The sequence below is a fragment of the Equus caballus genome, chromosome 20 (genome assembly GCF_041296265.1).
Source record: "Equus caballus isolate H_3958 breed thoroughbred chromosome 20, TB-T2T, whole genome shotgun sequence".
Lineage (NCBI taxonomy): Eukaryota > Metazoa > Chordata > Mammalia > Perissodactyla > Equidae > Equus > Equus caballus.
Window position 1 is genome coordinate 57,080,236 of NC_091703.1, and position 20,374 is coordinate 57,100,609.

At 40.2% G+C, this 20,374-nt stretch overlaps 1 protein-coding gene across 42 annotated transcripts in view; it reads right to left on the reverse strand.

The window, feature by feature from the left end:
• The window catches only part of DST (dystonin), a 440,189-nt gene that overhangs the window by 75,860 nt on the left and 343,955 nt on the right, over window positions 1–20,374 (reverse strand). For all 42 annotated transcript variants that reach the window (XR_011430068.1, XR_011430067.1, XR_011430066.1 and 39 more), the window contains 4 exons: window positions 19,366–19,565; window positions 17,429–17,924; window positions 14,717–16,188; window positions 323–484 (listed from right to left, as the gene is read on the reverse strand). Coding sequence is in view for 39 of the 42 variants with exons in the window: in XM_023624291.2 (XP_023480059.1) it covers window positions 323–484; window positions 14,717–16,188; window positions 17,429–17,924; window positions 19,366–19,565 (2,330 nt within the window). In the remaining 3 variants the exon portion in view is untranslated. The remainder of the gene's footprint in view (window positions 1–322; window positions 485–14,716; window positions 16,189–17,428; window positions 17,925–19,365; window positions 19,566–20,374) is intronic.

The window sequence follows — 20,374 nt, forward strand, 5'->3', positions numbered from 1 at the left end:
TGTAGCTAAGGATCTACGGAACCTTTAGAGGCATGTGTGCTCTCTCAACCTAGGCCACGGATCGTGGGCCACCTGCACTACTGTGTCTCCATCAAAGTCGAGAAAACGAGAGGGAGAGGCCCTGTTTCACCAGCTCACTTCTTTCACTTAAGCGCCCTACCGAGCTCCTGTGGGCACCTGCGTTGGGCCATCCAGTTTACAGCAATATCAAAAAGTAGATACATTTAGGGGAGTTTGGCTACTGTAAATATGATTAGTGGTCACAACGAATGCTAGCAAATAATAATTGACAAAAATGAAAATGAAGGGATGAGAAAATGACCTTCTTGTTGAGAGTCTTCCACCGGGCATTGACATCATCCAGGTCGTGCTCCAAACGCTGGGTGCTAGTGTTTTTAGAAGCACTCTGAATAAGGCCTTGACCTAACCAGTTCACGTCTTGCTGCTTAATCTGCAAGGGTTCGATCTCTTCTTTTTGGAATACCTGCATTGGAAGAGCACTAATTATATGAATTATATTATCTAACAACCACAAAATACAAACATGTTCAATGATCGGTTATCCATTATAAGACGTAAAGATAAATTTTGCTGCCTATTCATAGGTCATAGCTACCTTGTAAGTAATAAGAAGGCAGTAAACTAAATATAAATCCATAGTATTTATAAAAACCACTCAGGAATATTAAAGAATGATATCCTAAGTACATTTACTCAGATTAACTGTGAAACCAAGAAAAGAATATATGTGTCCTCTCTATTGCTTCATTATCACAGCACTAGAAATTCCCTACCATTCCAATTTAACTCCAGCAAAAAATGTATGGTATGGAAAATGCCAAGGAATAAAATGATAAGATGGGCCCAAGATGAGTCTTACTGGCCAAGGATCCTTATAAGGTCTTCTAAGGATGGCTGCTGTTGGTTGGTAACTGAAGTCTGAGACTCAAGTTGGAAATGGGAATCACTGGCAAGAAGATGAGGTGAGCCAAGAGGCCAATTTATGACTGGCCAGAGGAGCCAAAATACAAGGAGAGGAAAAGGGAAAAGATATAGACAGGTGCTGCAATAGTATGGATCCATACACATCTAGCCCCTTCAATGCCAATCAAGATGCCAACAGGCTTGCAGGACCATGGACCTGATCCTACACATCGCCAGCACAACAACTATGGTTACTCGTGGTCCCTGCAGTGCCAGTGGTTTCCCAGAACTCTCCCCGACTCTCCATCCCATCCAGCCTATGGTCCCCTAGTTGCCTGTGACTGGCAAAAAATCTAACGCGTGAGACAAAAATGCAAGTTCTACAAAAGCAGAAATTTCTATTTTCCTTATGGTAGTTCTATGTCCTGGACCTACCACAGTACCCAGTATGTAATATGTACCCAGAAATTATTTGCCAAATGAAGATCAGTATAGAAAAATTATATTTATATCTTGAGGTGGATGACATCAACCCCTCAACAGATAATACTGGGCATAGATATATCAACCCTCTCATACACAACACAAATATTTTTCATATAGGGCTTGAAGGATGCCACAAAGAAAATAAATTAACTAAGGAAGGAAAGTTTCAGCTGGATATTAAGATAAGACAAGGTTGGGGTTCAGAGCCATTATAATCTAGGACACTATATATCAACAGTCCAAGTGAATGGGCAGTTAACAGATATGAATATGAAAACATCATAAAGGCAAATGTCCAAATAGCACTTGAGAAAAAATGACAGGCACAATATGGAAAATAATTTGGAAAGATGCAGAGGCTGCAAGAGACAAACTCTCCAGACTCTGGCCCAAGGCCTACCACACAGAATACTCCTGTGTTATTGTATAAATGAGCAAATTAAAGAACAGGAAAGAAATAAATGATCACTTTCTGTACACGTCCCCACCTAGCAAAAAGCCCAAGTTTCTTCTTTAGAAAATTCATATAGATAATTTCCACATGGCTAATTATCCCTATAAAACAATATTAAATATAAAAAAATTACACATGACCAAAGAGATTATAATTCGCCCAATCATTGAGAAAAAAATAAGGTTTTATAATTTTTTTAAAAAGGTATTAATTTACCTAATAAGTCAACAGAAAGTTGCAGCAAGGTGGTGAAAACAAAATTGGGTTCTATGATTCTACTTCTTTTCTACACCACTCTCTCGGTTACTACTTCTAGGAACTAACAGTGGTGGACACGTTTTACTACTTACAAAAAAAGGAACAGGTAGGAAAACTGCCTCATTCTTAATTCCAGGAACTTACCTGGTACATAAGGATCCAGGGAAAGTTTTATTTATCCCTCAGCTATCTTTCAAAACAAAAAACCTAATAAAATGTTCCAAGTAAATTGCCTTAACCTCTGATCTTGGTTTTAAAGAAATTAATTTTAGGATTTCCTATCAAAGTAGGTTCAGGTGAGTCGTGGTAATTTTCTAAAGTGTTCCAAAAGATAGGTTAAAAGGTTAAAAAAGATAACTACTAAAGACTCTATATATTCCTAAGAGTTTAATTACTTTCCACAAATCTTTTACATAAAAACGTACCTTGCTAAGCTTTTAAACTTGCCTGTCATTTAATGTATGCTCGAGGAAAGGTATGGCTGACCAGAGCAATTATTTCATAGACTGAGAAAAGGAACTTTTCTGATACTGTCCAAATTCTTTATCTCTCAGTGGTAACAGAATACCTATGATGAGAGACTCTCCCCCTAATCCACCCGTAAGCACACAAACACAAACAGAAGCTTAAAATAAAATGAAATTACCACTGGGACAAAGTTTACCAGAAGAGTTTGGTAAAAGGACCAAAATAGCTGAACTTCAATCTGAGTGGGAAGAAAAAAATTACAGGCTTGACAAACAACCTCTACTTATGACAAGGCTGCAGGCTTTACTTTCTGACCTCATTCACCACTCTCAACAAGTTAGGAGCTATAAGGACTGCAAAATACAGCACGATCGCTTCTCTGCTCCCACGTGCAGAGCTCCTGAGAGAACATTTTCCACACATTTAAAAAGCCCTTCATTTGAGTAGCGCCCTTCTCGGGCCACAACAATATAATACTGTGTTTGTCCCTTCATGACTAAGCCTGTTCAAGCTTAATAAATCCAATATAACTGCCCTTAAATGGCAGTGTCTTAAACCACAAGTTGTGCAAAAGCCTAATGTGAACATCAATTCAAAGTGGGGGCATTCTAAACGAAGGAGAGCAGCCACCAGCTGCACCATCCATGGCAGGACTCTAGGCAGCTGGGAGTAATCATTCTTCTCAAAAACAGCCCCTAATTAATTTGTTATAAGGATCAACTTATCAATATCTGGCACTTTGTAGGGTACTAGTCAAACCCCCAAAATAACAGACTGGATTTGATCATAATGAGAAACACTAGTGACCACTTTAAACCAGAACCACAAACTTTTTGGCACTGCAGAGTTTCTCATTTCCATTAATTACCTGAACTGAGTGAAAGCCATTGCAGACTGTGTCCAATATTCCTGCCTGGGCCCTTGTTTTTCTGGGAGCTGCTTGCTTTCTTACTGGTATGAATTTTGGGGAGCACTTCTTATGGATCACCTCCGTCTCCTGGGCAGAGAGGGGAGCCTCCACTTCCTCCTTAGATGCTACGTTGGATTCTTCCAAACCATATTGTGTCAACAGTGCCACATTTTCTACTAAGCTTGTGCTACCACGATCGACATCATTTCCCCCCAGATCTGTGTGAGAGAGATCTAATTCCTCAGAAGAATCTTCGACAAGTTCCCTGCTTTGTGCTGTGATCTGGGGCTCTCCTGGTCCACATGTTTTCCCTTCCTCTGCAGGGTTAGAGAAGTCTTCTCCATCTCTTGTCACAATTAATAGGTCACGCTTAACAGCTCTCTCTTTCAAATCATCCTGCGGGCAGCAATTTTCACCAGGGATTTCCCTTTGACCGTCTACACACCTTCCTTCCTCCAGTGGAGAAACATCATGTAAAGTCATTTTGAAGTTTTCATCAGGGTGGGCATGTCTACACGAAAGCAATGGAATTTTCTGTTCGCTAATGGAATTAACAGAAAAAAATGGTCCATATTGCTCTGCTGTAGGAATATCTTCAGTAGAAGACAAACTGCGAATTCGTGACTGGTCTCCAGTTAGAATGCCCTGCTTTTCTTCCCTCTCTGCTAGAGGGCTGCACAACCCAGAGTCATCCTCCTCTGACGTGAGAGAATTAGTGCCCCACCTGCACTTGCTGGCCTTGGTAACCGCATCTGACATATCAGTAGGTTCCGCAAAAGAGCTTTCACTTTTGTTTGCATAATCCATAAAATTGGCTGGGACAAACATTCGCCATGACCGTCTATGCTCTTTCTTTTCCGCATGAGATTTGGCTTTGGGTAGTCCTGTGGTTCGAATGATATCACTATTTAGTTTGAGGGCATCAAAGATCATCTTTTCATCTAGTTTGTTAGCTTCACGACCTCTCAGCTCAAATGCACTGGAAGAAGCAGGGGCACCGTTGGAGCATAAAGAACTAACATCCAGTGTTCTGTGACTGTAGGGTAATGTCCGATCTGTGAAATGCCTGGAAGACAGGCTGCCTTTGGAACCGGAGTCTATCTGCTCGTTCAGTCTGACAGTGTCATAGATGGACCGCTGTGGGACGTAACAGTCTTCGATATTTAGGTCCTCCTCCTCTTCACCCTTCCCTACACAGGGTGGATTCTGACGTAAACAGTCTGGTCTGCTGAGTGGCTTCCCCATTTTGTAGCTAGTTAAAACAAATATTGCAGCTCTTGACACAGAAAATAAGAAATAAGCATCTTTCGAAAAAGTATACTTCTGAACAGAACTACGAAGTGTCTTCAGCGTAAAGACAACATACTCAAACACTCTACGTCCTAATATATGAGGTGTTGAAGGTCATCGTCAGTGCATCAGTCTAAATGCAACTACCCTTTCACCTGGGTGTTTTTAGAACGATTCTAAAAAATAAAGTGCATCAAGAACAGAGAACAGAAATCTCCTTCCCTCGCTCCCCCAGCCCCCAAAGTTCCCTTTCGCACACTCCAAAACACAGAAAAAACAAACACACACTTAACAGTGGCTCAAACACTCACAACCTTCCATTGTCAGTCCTTTTCCCTTTTTAGTTTAATTTTGCATCTGAGATTTCCAGATTAAAATTTCCAAATGAGCAAGCATTTTAACAGGCTGAATGCTAATTTCGGCAGAGTTCTGGTTAACTGTAATCCACTTAAAGATGGCTTGCAAAAACTCCATCTCCTTTATAAATAAACCATGCTTTAGAAACTTAAAAGACAAACACAGGGACCATGTATTGTTCAGATCAAGGCACAGAATAAATCTTCAGAGAAAAATAAGTTAAGTCGAACCTGTAAGAAAGTCAAAATTTTCTTGTACTTTTTTGGGGAGTAGCTATAAATAATCTTGATTCAAAAGGCAGTTTTTCTTCCCTTATTAAGCGTCCTCGAGGCTATACAGAACTACCCAATGGAAAAAAATTAGACTTTTGGACAGCCAGGCCAGTACAATCCAGCAACCGTTTAAAGTAAACAGTTAGAAAGCATGATGGACTATAAACTCTCCTTTAAAAAAAAAATTCATTTCCAAACAGTCTTATCTGATCCTCCTTAAGAAGGCTTATTCCACCTGAGGCAAGTGCAGCAAAGAAGAGCTCCGGTTTCCTCTAAGGCACAGGCAGCGTAATTCACATTCAGCTGAAAACCGAGACTCTAGCCTTTGAAACTGACCAACCGTGGCCGCAGCTTAGCTTTCATTTTAGCAGCTGGAGAGAGGCAGAGGTGGCGGTGGAGGCAGAACAGGAACTCCGGCAGGGACCTCCTGCGCGGTCCCCAGCTCCTCAGGGCGGCGCGGTCCCCCGCAGGCATCCTCCCCAGCCAGGGTGCTCCCAGCAACGCCCTCTCGCTTTCGGGAACCGCAGCTCGGTCCCTTCGCCCCGGGCGCTCCGGCCCGCACAGCTCTATCACTTCGCGGCTACGCCCTCCCGTGACTTAACTTCGCAGTCATCTTTTCTTTGACTCCTTGCTCTTCTCAGAGCCGGCAAGCTGTTTCAGGGGGAGGTACCTAGAGGCCGAGACGCTGCACTACAACAGCTTGGTGGTGACATCAGCGCAAATCGACCCAGTCCTGGAACTGGAGAGAGGGCAGCTCGGGTTCAGAGATCACCGAGGGCCCACCACCTGGTTCAAAATGGGAAGGGAGCCAAGGGCTTGCAGAAGCCGAAACCTGACACCAGGAGCTCCCCGAAGAAATCATTTTGCGAGCATCCGGTGACCGCGCTCATTTGAATATTAAACGAGGGAAAAAAGAGCTACCCAGGTCCCTGTCCTTTGGTTGAAACCACACTCTCATACACTGCAGCTGCTGACTCTGTTTAAGCAGAATCTGCGACGCAAAGTGCAGACGGATCACTTTAAAGGAGGGAAAGTGTTGTGTCCTTCCTTTTTAAAGCCCAAGTTCAAGTCTATCTGTTCTCCAGAGGAAATTATTCCTGTGGGAAGGGAGCCCTGAGCACCGCTGACATGAATACTATCAGTCACTAATAACCACACGGTCCTCTTCAGGTTAATGCAAGGCCCAGGCAAAGATCAAGGGCAGTAAGTGACTCTGGTATTTAATAAACAAAATCACATCCTCAGATTTTTTATCTATTGTACAAACACCCTAAAAATACTGCTTGAAAATAAATTCAGCAAGCCAAACCTCAGCTTTTGTAGGGAAAATTAATAGTTTTATTTAAATTAAATAAAATCTATCCATTCTTTATTTTATGAAAAGAGCAACATTGCCAGAGGAGCAGACAGAGTTACAAATGAAGGCAGTCTTTCCTCAGCCTCTCAAAACAATAATCCTTTGAACGTAAATAAAACTGCGCTGACCCCAAGTGAAAAAGGCACTTCTAGTAAAAACAATCTTATACTTTGATAATTTTACAGAAAAGATGTGGGAGGGAACTTTTATACCTTTAATGAGAAAACATTCCAAAATTATTTGTATAAACCTCAGAATTGAATCTTTAAAAAATCTACCCATAACCAGAACTCTATAGGTTAACACACCCATTCAACGATCGTTAGCTGCAACTCAGTATCAATGCCCATTTTTCATAGTCAAGAAGTGAAATATTTCAACCAGCAGCTGATCCTGTGGTGTTCAAGTACACAGGCTGTCCTGAGGTGCTGATAATAAGAGAAAGAAACACATGCACACAGTTGCCATGTGTGAGCAGCGGGTTGGGCACTAGGCCGGGAATTAGCAGAGACTAAGGGTTTCACTCTCCACTGCCGCTATCTTGATTTGTAAACCTAGAAAGCTTCTTATTCATGGCAGTATTCATAATAAAGTTTCCATGAAAGGTGGATGGAGTACCTTTCTCTAAACAGTCTGAGATCCTCACAGAACTTTTCATAGGAGAGAATGGCCCTAATTCAGTCCACCTCAGACTCCGACTTGAATCATTATTAGCACATTATTCTTCTAGCCTTATGTAAAGCTAAGAAGAGCAACGTGTAACCTCACACTTGAGGTAGATAGTGCATTTTTAAAACCATAAAGCTAATTCATTCATAAGTTCACCCATTCATCAAATAGGGCTCCCTATCTGTCAAACACCATGGCCAGCACCAGCAGAACGCTGGTACACAGAGATGCTGTGCGACTGCCCTTACACACCTTACACTACAGTGGAGAAGGTGGAGGAGAAAATGGGCTGGATGGAGTCTGCAAGTGGGGAGTGCTCTGGGAAAATGTCCTCTAGTTGGTTATGTCTGAGTGTATGCCATTTATTTAATAACTGAATTCCTATTTCATGAAACCGATTTCAACTAATTCTACAGATGATGATCCTAATACATTCTGATTCAAGCTAAAATCTGTACCATTACTATTGGGATTTCTGACAATAACTTATGTATCTTTGTTGTCTGAAGTCATATTGCAAAGATGTATCTGGATAACATAAAAGAATGTGTATTTAGAGCAGAACTGGACTGGTTTATCTTTTCCTCCCAAATTTGGTTTGCACAGCTACTTTAAATGTTATAGTCTCTAATGTTAATAAAAACAAGATATATTAAACTGTGTCAAATATTACCGGTGATACCTAGATCTCACATTTTCATAAGAGAGAAATCCATAATGAATAAAATGAGCAAAGTTTTTCTGAAAAACGGTCAACACTATTTTTTCATACATACGGAAATCAGTGTTAAATGTTCTCAAAACCTAACGTGACCTCCCTTACACAGCCAACTAGATGTGGCCTAGCAAAAGTATCTTCGTAAGGCAGATGATTTTGGAAAAGTGCACAAATGTTAACCGAATTATAAACAAAACAGTACCACTTTCTCATTTTATACTTCTGAAGTTAAATCTTTAAAAAGGGAAGTTCCTGAACTATCTTACCCCTAAGTGCAAGAACCGACTTCATAGAAAAGTTAAAGGCTAATTTTATCAACTGAAAGAGCTGAAAGATTGGAGATACTGAGAATTCAATGTGCAATAAGTGGGAAAACGTCTGTGTGAATAAATGAGACATTATCCATGAAAACTGACAAAAGCATCCTCCTTGCCCAAAAGCTCCTGAAATCTGGATTAGAAACCAAACCAGAGATGTGCGCTTTTCTGCTCTAAGTACAAAAACAGGCCTTAGGAGCAACGATTTCTATTATTCTTTCTAAAACAAATAGGCCATTAGCTAATGAAAACTGAAAGCATCCTATGTTTTTAGTTTTCAAACTAATAAACTTCTTCCCATAAATTTCTAAAGGGTTTTCGAGGATATTCATCAGATGAATATGCAAAGATGTTTCTCTCAGTGGAAAACAGTTTATAAGTAAAAGAAAGTAGGCTATTCAGACCCCACCACAAAAGCAAACAAATTCAAAAATACTTCTTAGATTCACTCTTTGATCTTGATGGGAAATACCTTTAATAAGCACTTGCTATTCTTCCTCTAAGTTACTACAATACTAAGACTATATTTTGCCCCCACGTTCGATATGGTGTTCAGGTGACAGTGGATAAAAAATATCCTCCGTAACAGAAAATGACTCTATATGTAAACATCATGAATTATATGCATATGTTCAAATTCTTAAAAGTTCAGATTTTTTTAAAAAGCCTTCCAACAAGCAAAACCAATGTACATGTTAATAGCTCCATTCAATTTCCATCAGAGAAACAAAATCCAGAAACCAAACAAAACCTGAAAATACCCCTCATATTAAAACACTGACAAAAGAAATAAAGTAATCTTCAAAATTAAGACAATTAAAGATATGTGAGGAACAGGATATGTAAGCATACACATTTTCTTGGGGTATCCTGGGTCTTGAACAGCTCCAAAAGTTTTTTCACTTAATTTGCAATCACAGTGCCTACCTAGCGGTGACTATTATTTAATGAATGATTAGAGACGTAGATAAATCTTTAAAAACTATTTACCAGTCCAACTTTCTTATCAGAAAACCAATGTATAATTTCCTAACAACAAAGCAAATTCTTCTCTCGGTCTGTCTCTCTCACACACAGACACATACACACCCCGAAGCAACTTTCCACATTAGTTAAATAAATTATGTAGGTCTCCTTTTATTCAAGGGAGGCCTATGATAATGACAGTACATGCTACATTTTGGTGTTTTGGGGATCACTTTAAAATGGTAATGCAAGATTATCCTGTTCACAAAAAAACATTTAAAAACGATCCCCTGGTATAAAGTCTCTGGGTGGAACTGCCCTCAGAACCTTACTTTCATTCCTCAATCTTATCTGCAGCAACAGAAGTTTCAAGAGGCCTTGCAACATAGAGTCACAGCATTAGCTGGCGGCAAAAGCGGAAAGAGAACTCGCAGTGCCAACCTCCCTTCTGTCAGCCCTTTCAGAGCAGCATACGTTGTGTGATGTAGGACAGAGGGCACCCACCTGTCACGCCCCGTCTGCGCGGTGACAAGAGGAGGCACTACCAACACGACAGGGCAGATCAGCTCCAACTCTTTATCCTCTGGTCCTTGCCTGGGTGGCGCTTCTCTCTTGCCCAGCGTATGTGATATTCTTTCTTTCTAAAACCCTAAACACCACTGTGATGTAGCTGACGAAATACTGTGACCTTCCTTTAAAGCCCATGCATCAAGTTACAGTGTCTATAGTGAAAATATTTTCACCTTTAAAAATACCAGAGGAAGGTATCATGCAGCCTCCTTGCTAACACAGTCTCATTAACAAAAACCCAGTCAAGTAAGAATTTTTCCCTAACAAAAAGCCCTTTGGCAAAAGCTTTATTTAATTTCCCCCATTCTCAACAAAAATGGAGAGCAATTCCTCATCGACGTCTACATATCAATACAGGTACACTTAAAAACCACTACTAAAGCATTCTTGGGACAGTTTAATTTTATCTCTAAAAATATGGTGACATCACAGAAGTTGTTTTAGGATCACTTAAAAAATACCTTAATAAGGTATTTGGAGTGATTTATTTCGGCAATACTGTTTGCAAATAGCACTCAAAGTGCCTGGCTTCTCTAGCGTCCTGCCACCTGGCACTGCAGTTGGCCTGATATTCAAACGATGATGGTGCCTCGTTAAACAACGCCTTCCAATGGACCAGAGAAAGTGTATCACCGTCTAATTAGGCGCGTGCTCCAGTCTCTGCCTCTGCTTCTGACTGGGCCTAAAAATTCTCTGTTCTGTGTAATGCTATTTCCATTTTGAAAATACAAAGGCATCTTCGGTTCAGAGAGACTTGCACTAGTGATGTGTTCATTTGTGGGGACAAACTGAAGAACAATTGGGGCAGTGCCAAAGTGGCCAGAAATAAACAATGAGCAGGTTCGGAGGTAAGACCTTTGACCATGGCCTAGATAGAGGTGGGGAGCAGTATATATTTAGCTAGGACGTGACTGTATATGTTCATTACAACATCAAGTTTCTTTGATCTTCACTGAAATTAGATCAATTCAATATGGTGATAATGATTACTTCATGATGATCAGAAGACCTGACTGTTGATGACATCATAGGAATTGCCGGGACATGTTCCTTGTATATAGTTCGTTACATATGTCTTTGATAAATAAAAATGTGGAAACACTAAGATTACTTAATCATGTAGTTTAGATTTGAAGATAAGCTGGAGCTAGGAATCTTCGACAGAAGGTAGCAATAGGGGGAACATCAAAGGGGCTTTTCTCCTTTCTGCCTAGGAATCTGTGACAGTGTGCATAGAATTTAATGCAGTAACGGTGAAATATAGGTAGAAAAAATGGTGCTTTGAATTATCAGCGGTAATAGAAAACACCTCACTCGGCAGACACTTTAGTCCAATGACTAGTATTTAGAAGTAGGAAAACGTATGGTAGACAGAACTTACATGAGCAAAATAGTTTAAAAACTTTAAGCTAACACAAAAGGTAATACCAGTCTATTCTCAAAAATTTGAAACAGCTTTCACTGACGGTGAATTAGGACATTTGCCTCAGAATAGCATTTGTTTTTAATCATTCTGTTTGGGTTGGTATCTTAAACATCAATTAATTCTGTTCTTTCAAGTATATTAACTGCTATTTCTTAGGTTAAGTTTTAGGGGAAAAAATGGAAGCTGAGAAATCTGTTTACCTAGTTTAAAAAATCCATTACACTCCCAGCAGATAGAAGGCACCCCCTACCGAGTTACCAGGTAATAGCTATTAAGTTTCCTTACTACTCTGAAGGCAGTTTCTCTTATATTATGCAAAATTGTTATAAAATTTCATCTGGACATTAGACTAAATTTACCAGATAGCGCAATGTCAAATTGGATGATATTTCAAAGTCTATAATGAAAATAGACCCAGTACTTCAGGGCTTTTCTGTTTCATTTTTAGAAATTACAATAACTAGGAGTTTGCTATTTTTAGCAAACTATTAGTTTTTCACTCAACACAAATTCCACTTAAAAAATTTTTTAAATCTTCCTAAATATTATGTTAAAATTAATTTCAACAAAAGCCTAATACCCAACAAAAACTAAATTAAGATCTGAATTGTAAACAAATTAATTTACCATTTTAATCAAGAAAGCAATAGTCACTAAGGCAATGAAATGTTTGGTTCCATCTCAGTAGTAGTAGAAGTGGTAATCACCATTGTCACCATCATCACCAGCACCATCATCATCACAGCAGCCACATATCAGTTTCTAAGATAATTTCACACACATTTATCTCATGTTTCTCATAGCAGCCAGTTTCTTAGAACACTGTATTCCTGGTGTTTGGATTAAAATGAACAACGGCTGGTTACCCAGGCCACGCAAATTAGGCTACAGCAAAGATGATTTGAAAATTTCCCAGAGGAAATATCAGAGGTGCAAAATGATGACTAAAGTTGACACAAAACATTGCATTATTTCCACGGAAACATCCAGGCTCCGATGCTTACTATCTGTGTGACCTCGGGCAGGTCACTTAACCTCCCTGGGTCTCAGCTTCCTTATAATAAGATGGCGATAATAATAACATCCACCTCTCACGACTGTTATCACGATGAAAGACAGAGTTCAGGCGAGTGCTTGACACACAGTAAGCCCACAACAGAAGTTAACTGTTGTAACACAAATAAATAGAATTAGCGATTGTGTAGGCTACCATCTTTATTTATCGTAACAATGTTCTCATTCTTTTTTACCTGTGGCACTGGAATATATCAAATGCAGAGGATTTGTCCACTTCGAAACTTTTATTTTAGTCACTGGGTCCCAAGACATTGAAGGTATGTCACGATATTCTTTATTACTGAATTTCACTAAAATCAATCAACTCTCTCCAAAGTAATCAGAAAATGGACAAACACAGTATACGAAGTGGTTTAACTTAGAAAAAAGGATCACTTTATTTTTATTCACAATCAAATAAAACAATCTCTGTAACCATTAATGGTAATGATGCATATTTAGTGCTTTCCAGTTTGCAAAACACTTTCATTGCAATGGTGACAGAGCTCCTCCTATCTCTTGCTTTCTCTTGGTTTTAAAAGAATTCTCCACAAGGAGAGCCACAGTTTTCACCGTAGTCCTGCCTGGGAAGCAGGGGGGAGAGGCATCAGCAAGCAGTAGCACCCAGGTTATTACTCTCACCCATTTGCTTACAAGCAGTTGAGGCAGCGAAGAGAAATGAAGGCTTACTCTTTTTTTTCTACACACATTCACAGAAATCCTGGAGAAACGGTAACGTTTCACAAAGGCATGGAACATGCTTAAATTTCATTAGTAAAAAGACTGCTTGATGATTGTCATTGAAGCTTTCAAGTTTTGTCAGGGTTCTACAGAAAATTCCAGAGTTTTCTGTCTGAGTTTCTGTCTCAAGCTCTCCCGGACTCTTTGAAGCAGCAATTGCCACAGAACTTTGTTTTTCTAAAGAGAATTCTCACATGTGAAATGTCTATTTTGCAAACCAGAAATATGAAAGTTTGACACAGTAACGAAGGAAGTCAAGTCAACAATAAAGTAGTTTCCTTCACCTCCAAGAAGCAAGAGTTAAATACAGAATCAGAGTTTTAAGCCCTGAAGGAACTGGGCTTCAAAGGTGCTTTATAAACAGCAACTAATCATAGCAGTAAGAAGAAGAAGAAGAAAAAGAAGTTATTTTGAAGATATCTTTCAAAATTCAGTCACCTAAATAATGTTATTAAGGATGAGCAAATATCCTTTGTCAAACATAACAGCACAGAATTTGGAACTACACTTTATTTATATTTATTTCTCATAAGACACAATTTGTAGTTTTGCCAATGATGTTATCCTTTATGTGCTAATGGTGCGATGTAGCATCACACTAGTCTTCACAGGACAGTAAAACACCCTCATGAATAGAACAGGACCCGTGGCAACACCAAAGGTTCCCATCAGTCCTATGCAGCACATGTTTGATATTTAGGACCCTCTCTGTGCAGGGGTGAACCTATCTTTGTCCCGTGTCGAGATGCGACTTCTGCTCTCACTATCCTAAGAGTCCGACACTAATGACACTGAACCGGGCCCACCACCTTGACCTAACGTTCCATTCACAAAGCATCACTGAGTGCTATCAAGTGGCAGACACTTCTCCGTCCTGAGGCGCTTACAGCCCAATCAAAAATGATTTACTTCGAATCCTCTGGGGCATACGCCCAAGATGTTTGTTTTATAAAACCAGAATTACAACATGGAATTCCAATCTGCCTTTAAAAATATGAACTTCTGGAAGAAAAAAGTTTACAAAAGAAATTAAATTAAGAAGGATAAGAAGACCGTAAGAGGGAAAGAGCAGGAAATGACTATAATTCACCATTAAAGAAAATGCTGGGAGACGAACATGAAGAGAACAAGCTTTTTATGTTATGGGCTGGCCCCGCGGCAGAGTTCAAAACATGGGTCTGGTCGCTGCAGATGTCAGTTGTGAGGAACATCAGAAACAGATTCCATGTCAGTTTCAGGCTTGCCTGGAACTTTTCAAGCACTGTTTTGACTTCTCAATCTCATCTCAGGCCTTATCCCCAGTTAGCTTGGAACTGCCCCACATGCCTGGATATGACCCCCCTAAATGCTCATTCAAGCTCAAACACTGTGAGACAATCATATTAGAAGGTTCTACAAAACAGGCAATCTCCTTCTACACTCATTAGTAATTTCTTTTAATAATAAAAGTGCTTAGTAAAAATGAAGCATTGCCTACCTTGAACACATCAAGCTGTTGGTTAATCGTCTCAGTTTCCATACCAACAGGGCCTTGAGACTCTTCATGCTCTTCAGCCTTCTGAAGCAGGGTAGAAAATGCCTTCAATTTGCTGTAGAATTCTTCAAGACGCTCAAGTGCCCCTTCAACCTGCTCTTCTCTGGCTCGTGCTCGGTCAAGTAATTTGTTGCATTGTTTGCTTAAAGCCTCCAAGTCCCTTTTGATTCCAACAAGATCAGGAGAAGTTTCTTCCGTGGCCAGCATCATCTTGCAGGTTTTATTGGCATTGTCGTTGCTTGCGATGAGGGCTTCCAGTTTCTTCAGAAAGGCTTTAATAGCCTCCTTTTGCTTTTGCAATGTTTCTACATCTCTCCCCACAGGGGCCATGCTATCCAGTTCATCATCGAATTCGGCAAACTGAGAAAACATTTCTCGGATGGTGTTCTGGAAATGCCCAATGCCCTGAAGCTTGGTTTCTAAGAAGGAACACTTTTCATCAACCTGCTCACTTAGTGCACTGTGCTCTTGAGCTAAGGTTTCCGCCTGTAATAAAACGTCAGAGGTTCCCTTTGAGTCTGAGGCTTCCACCACAAGGTCCTGTGCAAGTCCTTTGGCCAAATCGACCTGAGGCTTCAAGGTCTGAAGTGACTTCTGCTGAGTCTGCAACATGGTCAGGTGTTTGTTACTGTAAGCCTGGGGGCCTAGGGAATCGTGGACATCCAGCTGTTCCTTTGCACACTGAAGCTGCCTTTTAGCTTCTTTGGACACTTCTTGAAATTCTTTAAACTTCTGGGCCATGTTCTCCAGGGAGAATTTCTTACTGTGAAGTTGCTCAGTGACCATGTCTACCTTCTGGATCAGTGATTTGTTCTCATCTGTAACAACCTCTTTATCTATCTCACAGACACTGAGCAAGCTGTTGGCTGCGTTGTTTAGCAATTCTACCATCCCAAAGTGTTGGTCCATTTCCTTCTGCAGAGACTTCAACTTGGCAATGGAATTCTCTGTTTCAGCAGGATCCAAGCAGAACCTTATGTCCTCCAGGTCATCTTGACATTTGTCTATCCATGGCCGGAGAGTCTCTACATGTTCTTTATACTTGAGGGCTTTTTCCAATGAATCTTTTATCTTGTCTTCTCTTTCTCTCACTTGCTTATTAAATCCATCCCAGTTGGTTTTAATTGTGTTGAGTTGTAGCTGTAAGGCTGCCTTCTCAGAGCCTTGTGTTTTTAATAACAGATTTTCACCTTCTGCAATGGTTTTTTCATAAATACTAGACTGAGCGGTCAAAGTTTTACTAAAGTCTTTCTGATCTTTAAGTAATGACTCCAAGACATCGAGTCTGGCTGATATTGGGTGAGACTTGTTTTGCTCTTCTCTCTTTGTATCCAGCCAAGCCTGAAAATCTTGAGACATTTTCTGAAACTGATGAGAGCTGGCACATGCTGACTGAAGGTGCTGGACATGATTCTCTAAAAATGAAATCACAGATGTGTTTATATTACATCAAAATGTTGATTTAATCTAGGAAAAGCCAAGACAAAAACCACCAAATAAATGTGCAGAACTGTCTAAAAGCAAGGGCTGTTAACACTGACTATAAGAACTACAAGTGAGCTTAAGTTAGTGACAAAAGGGGAAAAAGGAGCAAGAGGTAGGCACTACAGCAAGAAAAGAGACAAGGCTAGATACCAGAGTCATCTCCATTCTGGGATGGGTAAGTGACAGCTGTTCAAAGTTCTGAGTTACGCTGATAAATAATCCATCTCTTATCAAACATGACTCTCCCACTTCTACGATTTTTACATATCATGGAGGCAGTATAATGTAGCACATGGGGATGGCACAGGTTTGATTCCCCGCTCAACCTCTCAAGAGCTGGAGACCCTGGGCAACAATTAAACTGCTAAGCCTCACTTCTCCAAATGTAAACTGGCAACATTAATAGAAGCTGTGTGGCAGTGAAATGATAGTACGTGTAAAGTTCTTAGATTAATGCCTGTCACATAAAAGTGTTCATAACAATAATCTTGATCTAATAGCTAATATTTATCATCAATATCATGTCAAAATAAAGGAGTAAGTCTGAAATGGTTGCTATGATCCATAAACAAATCCACTCAATTAAAAAACAGAAACTGAGTATCGACTAGGTGCACACAGCTTGGCAGGCCCTTCTGAAGTCCACTAACTCACTGCTGGTGCCTCTGACCAATACTGGCACATCTGTCACCAAATTATGGCCACAGCAGGTGAGAGAGGAAAGTACCAGACGCTTCTCTTTCACACATTGCTCTAGAAAAACTTTCTGTGACAGAATCAGACAAAGTAACTGCAGATGAGAAAATGATGCAAATCCTTTTTAATAACTGTATTCATCTGTTTCTCGGGGGCAATAAGACTTTCACACAGCAAAAACGTTGACATCTTTTAAAAACCAATTTGGAATACCTGAAATTTTAATGGGCCTTCATTGAGTGGCTTTTGCCCACAGACCGTCTCTCTACCATCTGTGCAGCATGACCCTGAGAGTGCATGCGCACATGAACACAGAACGGCTCTCTGCGTTCGTGTGAGGGCCTCCTCTTCATCTCTGCTCTCAACAGGGGCAGATTCTCTCTGGGGTCCTGGATTCCTGGCAACAGCTCGGAAATAGACAATACAGGCTCTCTATTTTCAGGAAATACACATATTGAAAGAAGAGAGACACACCTGCTTTTTGTTCAATATCCTTCGACAATTTTAAGATGGCTTCTAGCTGCCTACTAAGTTCTGCTTTCAAGTACTCTTCTTTCACCAGGGCTGACAACTCCTCACAGAGCGCCTGGGCCTCTTTGATCTGCTGCTTCTCCTGCTCTATTTCCTGCTTCATTTTCTGGGCTGTTTCCAACTGCTGGTTCATGGCATCGGGGTGTGAGCTCCCGGCCATGCTGCTGCTGAGCCTGCTGTCCAGGTCACCCAGTTTACTGGAGAGGATCCTCAGCAGGCTTTGATACTGCGTGCTTTTAACAATGGCTTGGTCAATCCAGTCACATCTGTCCCTCAACTGTCCTGTGAGGCTGTCCCATTTTTGGGTCACAGCCGCCAGCTGCTCTTTCACAATCCCGTGGAAGGAAGGGTGCTCCCCAGGCCTGGCCAGAATGCCCTGGCCAGCTGCTGTCAGCTGCTCGTACTGAGGTTTCCGAGTATCAAATTCTTGCAGCAGAATCTAAGGTGAAGAGGGAATGAGGGTAAACAAATACGCAGATTATTGGATAATCAATTACAGAACACACCGCTTTAAGTCTCTAAACAGACAGAAATGGCACTTATTTATCTGGTTTCTATTTTCGTTACTGCTTTCCTAGTTTTTATTTCCAGGGCAGTGCAATTAGCTTAAACTAAGCCAAAGAGCAGCGGTGCTTCACAGAGATAACGTTTTGTCTAAAATGACATCCCCCAAAGGGGAAAAAGAAGAGAAGAATTATTTTTGGTAGTCTGGCCAACATGAGTAACAATTCACATATAAATTTTCACATACAGAGGAAAACACTGCTATTGGACAAGTTCACATCATAGTAACACCACATTTGTTTTTTCCCACCTGTGTTTTTCTCTGTGTAGGATTTTTAAAATACTCTATAGCATTTTACACCAAAGGAAATGCACAGTGATAACAGTATTAGAATACATTAACTCAAAGTACATTGATTTACAAAGGTTCTTTTTTTTTTAGCATAAGATTTATTGATGTTTAGAGTCTTTATTATAAAGATTTTAGCCCGTATATCATGTTGCTCAGAATGTGCAGGCTCGACACTGGCTCTCATTATAAAGTGAATGATCCAAAAATGTCCTTTTTTCAGTCCAATATTTTATCTATCTCTGGGAGACTACCAAGACTAGGGACAATTATTTCTCCCCAAATGTTTATTTATAGCTTTCGTGTTCATTCCCTTCAGATGAAGAACATACATGGACCAAGACACATGACTGTAAACCACCAAGACTGAGTGTATTTTCGGAGCACAGGCTCAACCTCACTGCTCTCATATCACCACTCAGACATAAAGAAATCTGACCGAAATCACCAGGGAGCTTCCGCGATTACATCTGACTTAAACTGGATGGATTTCGTTTCCCCTTGTGGATTTATCCACTTATAATTAGACTAGTCTAACTAACCCACGGGGTTTCAAGGTTCCCTCTGTGATTCCCTTATTCTTTCTTCTCTTCTTATTCTGTCTCTTTCCCCTCAGGGCTGTATTGCATGAGTTTTAAAAGTTTCATTATCTACTACCACAATCAAAATAAATAAAACCTCAAAAGAATAATTTCTAAACAAAAAAAGCATATACTAGCTTCTCATAAAAATGTTATTATTTATACAATCACATTAATACTTCAAAGAAGGCCCCTTTTAGAAGAGTCCGCACAAACCACAATAGGACTGAAACGATCAGGGCACTTGACCCACTCAGCAGGCTCAGGAGACAACTCTGGGATGCCCATAGATTGACTTCTCTGGGGTTTCCCGCTAACCTCAGGACGGTATCTTACAGGGACTGGAAACATTAGAAACACACTCCAAGGCAGTTAAAGCCCATACCGTCCAATGCTCATCTATTTCTAATGAAAACCTTTGTCTTGTTAAGTCAAGTTGTACTCACCTGCACCTGCTGCTTTTGTGTGTTGAGCATATTTGGGTCAATCGACAAGGGCCCAAGAACGCTGACCATCAGTTCTTTCTCCACAAGCCACTGTTTTAACTGAGCCTCTACAGTCTGGAACCGGGTTAGGTTATTGGAGGATTCTTCCAGTTTCTGCTGTCTATCAACTGTCAACTGATTGAGTTCTCCCCACTTAGAATCTAAAAGAAAAAGACAAAGGATGAAAGTGGTGTTTGATTTTTATGCATTTAATATGACTATATCGACGAAGACTACAGGATATGACTCAAAATGATAATATAATATTATGGCTATCATTCCATCCTTATAACTCTGCTTACATAATTTAACTCTAATCTAAGAGAGTTAATTGCATTTAATGATACAGATTTTATGGTCCTGATGGTTGTGTGTCAAGTGAAGTATACGAAAAATAGATTTGAATCTGATTTTAGAAGATAACATAGAATATGGAATATTCTTTAAAGCAGACAGGATCCTGAGATCCCTCATTCCTCCTAGAAGTCCTATGGAGTCTGTTTATTCAACAACACCTGACCTATTAGAACAGTAAACATTAATCCTTTTCTTTACCACCAAATCTTCAATGATCAGTTCTCGGCAAATGACTCCCAGATTTGTATCTCTATGCCCCATCACTCTCTTCTATTCAAACCGCACATTAGCAACCAGCTCCTTGAAGTTACACTAGGAAGTCTCGCCAACCCTTTAAACCCAACATTAAAAAATAAAATTCACTATATTCCTATCAAAACTGGGGCATTTTTCTGACTTTTAGATTTTGTTCAAAAGTTATTGTTTCTCTCATGTCACTGAGATGTAATAATTCAGAATGTTCTTCCATGACTCTCCTACCACCTTGATCATAAAACCTTAAACCCATCCTTTACATTCCCGATGCCCTAACTCCATTTTGGTCCTCATCATGGTTTGCCTGGACCAGTGGTTCTCAGACTTCAGCGGCATTAGAATCACCTGGAGGGACTGT